This window comes from Buceros rhinoceros, unplaced genomic scaffold, assembly GCF_000710305.1.
Source record: "Buceros rhinoceros silvestris isolate BGI_N320 unplaced genomic scaffold, ASM71030v1 scaffold45719, whole genome shotgun sequence".
Taxonomy (NCBI): domain Eukaryota; kingdom Metazoa; phylum Chordata; class Aves; order Bucerotiformes; family Bucerotidae; genus Buceros; species Buceros rhinoceros.
The window spans coordinates 1,868-4,263 of record NW_010430609.1 but is presented as its reverse complement, the minus strand read 5'-3'; the positions used below and the strand labels follow the sequence as shown (position 1 = coordinate 4,263).

Sequence of the window (2,396 nt, the reverse complement as noted above, 5' to 3'; positions counted from 1 at the left end):
CCTGAGCCACTCCTGCCGGGGTAAACCAGAAGCCAGCAGTCACTGCCCGAGGCGAACCCAGCGCTGTCCTCGCCCACACGCTCACCTGCACAAGTTGGTGGCCTGATACTGACTGAGAAACGGCCACAAACCAGCGGTGTCCACACCCTGAAGACGTCCAGGATGGCTGTTACAGCCAGACGTCAGCGGGAAGTTTCCCAGTGAAGGGACTAGCTAGAACTAGACCAACCTACAGCACCAGGGCTTTCGAAATTAAATCCCTTGCCTTGAGTCGGGTCCAAAAGCTGTGGCTATGGTGTGCTATTCAAGGGGCAACCAGTGGCCCTCGTAATTAACTGGAAGCCTTCAGGCCTTGAGTTGCTATTTATGTTTCCAAGAGTGCTTGAACATGAAACAGAGAGCAATTAAACTCGAGCCCTTTCTCGTACTTCCAGTTGTACTCAGCTCTGGAGGACAAACAAGTTTAGTCAGAGGTGTGTGTTTCTGCGGGAGCACACACAGCGCCCAGACAGCAGCCCTGTGAGTCACAGGAAGGGAGCGAATACAGACAAGCTCCTCTCTCCTGATTTGCAATCTCTAAATAACTCCAGTCAAAGGAACCCGGTGCAGGTTTCGAAGGAACCCGGTGTGGGTTTCGAAGGAACCATGGAGCACAAACTCCCGTGAAAATCCCCAGATGAAACCACCAAAGTCTCGGGGTGCGAGGCAGGAAGTCTCCCTGCCTCGCAGGGAGGGGGAGCAGACCGTGCTGTGTAGAGCAGGAAGCTGACAGCCCAAGTTCTCTCCAAAATCCCCAGATTCCCAAGCTGACCAGACTGACTCAGCTCCTCAGCATTGGTAAACCCACCAAAAATCCCTGTTGCTGTGCATGGGACACGAGCTCCTGTTCTGGTCCTTCAGAAAAGGGCTTGAAACACAAACACAAAGACTCCTCTGCTTTGAACAGACACACGAGACCCGAGGGTGCTCTTGCAAGAGCAGCAACAAGGCTCTTGCACACGGGAAGTCCTTCATAGGATCATAGAATCATCTGGTTGGAAGAGACCTTAAAGATCATCGAGTCCAACCGTTACCCCTGCATTGCCAGGGTCCCTAAACCATGTCCCTCAGCACCACACCCACATGGTTTTTAAACACTTCCAGGGATGGGGACTCCACCACCAACCTGGGCAGCCCATTCCAATGCTTAATAACCCTCTCTGTAAAGAATTTTTTCCTAATATCTAACCTAAACCTCCCCTGGTGTAACTTGAAGCCATTCTCCCTCGTCCTGTCATTCTTAATATAGGAGAAGAGATCAACCCCCACCTCCCTACAACTTCCTTTCAGGTAATTGTAGAGAGCAATAAGGCCCCCCTGAGCCTCCTCTTCTCCAGACTAACCAGTCCCAGCTCTTTCAGCCGCTCCTCATAGGACAAGTTCTCCGAACCCTTCAACAGCTTCATTGCCCTTCTCTGAACCCACTCCAGCACCTCAACATCCTTCTTGAAATGAGGGGTCCAAAACTGGACACAGTATTCAAGGTGTGGTCTCACCTTCAGGACCCCTCAGCCCGGGCTGCCATGTCGGTGATGGGTACACCAGGGCGGAGTGGTGAGCTGGGGCTGGATCTGCACTGCGCTTCCCACCGGTGACAAGGACCTTTGTGCATGCCCTACAAGGTGGATTGCTCCACCTTCTGTAGCCTTGCAAGGACTTGTTTGAATAACTGGATCCCTCTGAATTTCTTGGCCTGGGGCCATAAGCAGGGAGTCTGTTGAGACAGACCCAACATTTTCATCGCAGAGAGTTCATAAGGCCGCTCCTGCTTACGCACTGCTGCTCCTTCCCCCTCCTCACCGCAGTCACAGAAATGCAACCAAACAGCTCGGCTGGAACCTGAAAAACCCCCCCAGCCCACATCAGCTGACCCAGCTCAACTCTACCCCAGCAATGACACCCTCACCTCACCTCAACCTCAGGGCACGGGAGATGCAACAACCCGAACTCGAGCTGGGCTTTGGGTGAAAACTTGTCTCTGTTCTTACTTTCTTATTCTTACTTTTTTGAACACTCCTGAAAGTCTGTCATGGTCTGATAAACACTTAATGGTCTCGGGCAAATTAGAACCCACCCATCCCAATGACGACACGTAGCACGGACACTGGCACGTACAGGAAAAGGTTTTCAGCTGGACAACGGGAGCCGAAAAATCCCTGAGCCCCAGGAAACCCAGCCGGGTGTGGGCCAGGGAGATACGGCTGGCCTCACGCCTGCTGCAGAGAGGAGCCAGGCCTGGCGAGGGGTGAGGACGCGGAGACCCGCAAGTACCTGGTGCGTGAGCGCACACCCGTGACGGAGGAACTCGTGGAGTGGCCGGAGGCGCCGGTGGGCCCGGGATCACCGAGGGGGTTCTC

At 53.8% G+C, this 2,396-nt stretch overlaps 1 protein-coding gene across 2 annotated transcripts in view; it reads right to left on the bottom strand.

Moving 5' to 3' along the window:
* Positions 1–2,396, bottom strand: part of TMEM39B (transmembrane protein 39B) — a 6,394-nt gene that overhangs the window by 3,867 nt on the left and 131 nt on the right. Inside the window, exons 2-3 of one of the 2 annotated variants that reach the window (XM_010143083.1) lie at positions 2,311–2,343; positions 1,982–1,992 (exon numbers count right to left, since the gene is read on the bottom strand). In XM_010143083.1, coding sequence (XP_010141385.1) covers positions 1,982–1,992; positions 2,311–2,343 — 44 coding nt within the window. Of the gene's footprint in view, positions 1–410; positions 422–1,981; positions 1,993–2,310; positions 2,344–2,396 lie in introns of both variants that reach the window. The other variant, XM_010143082.1, reaches the window with a different exon arrangement.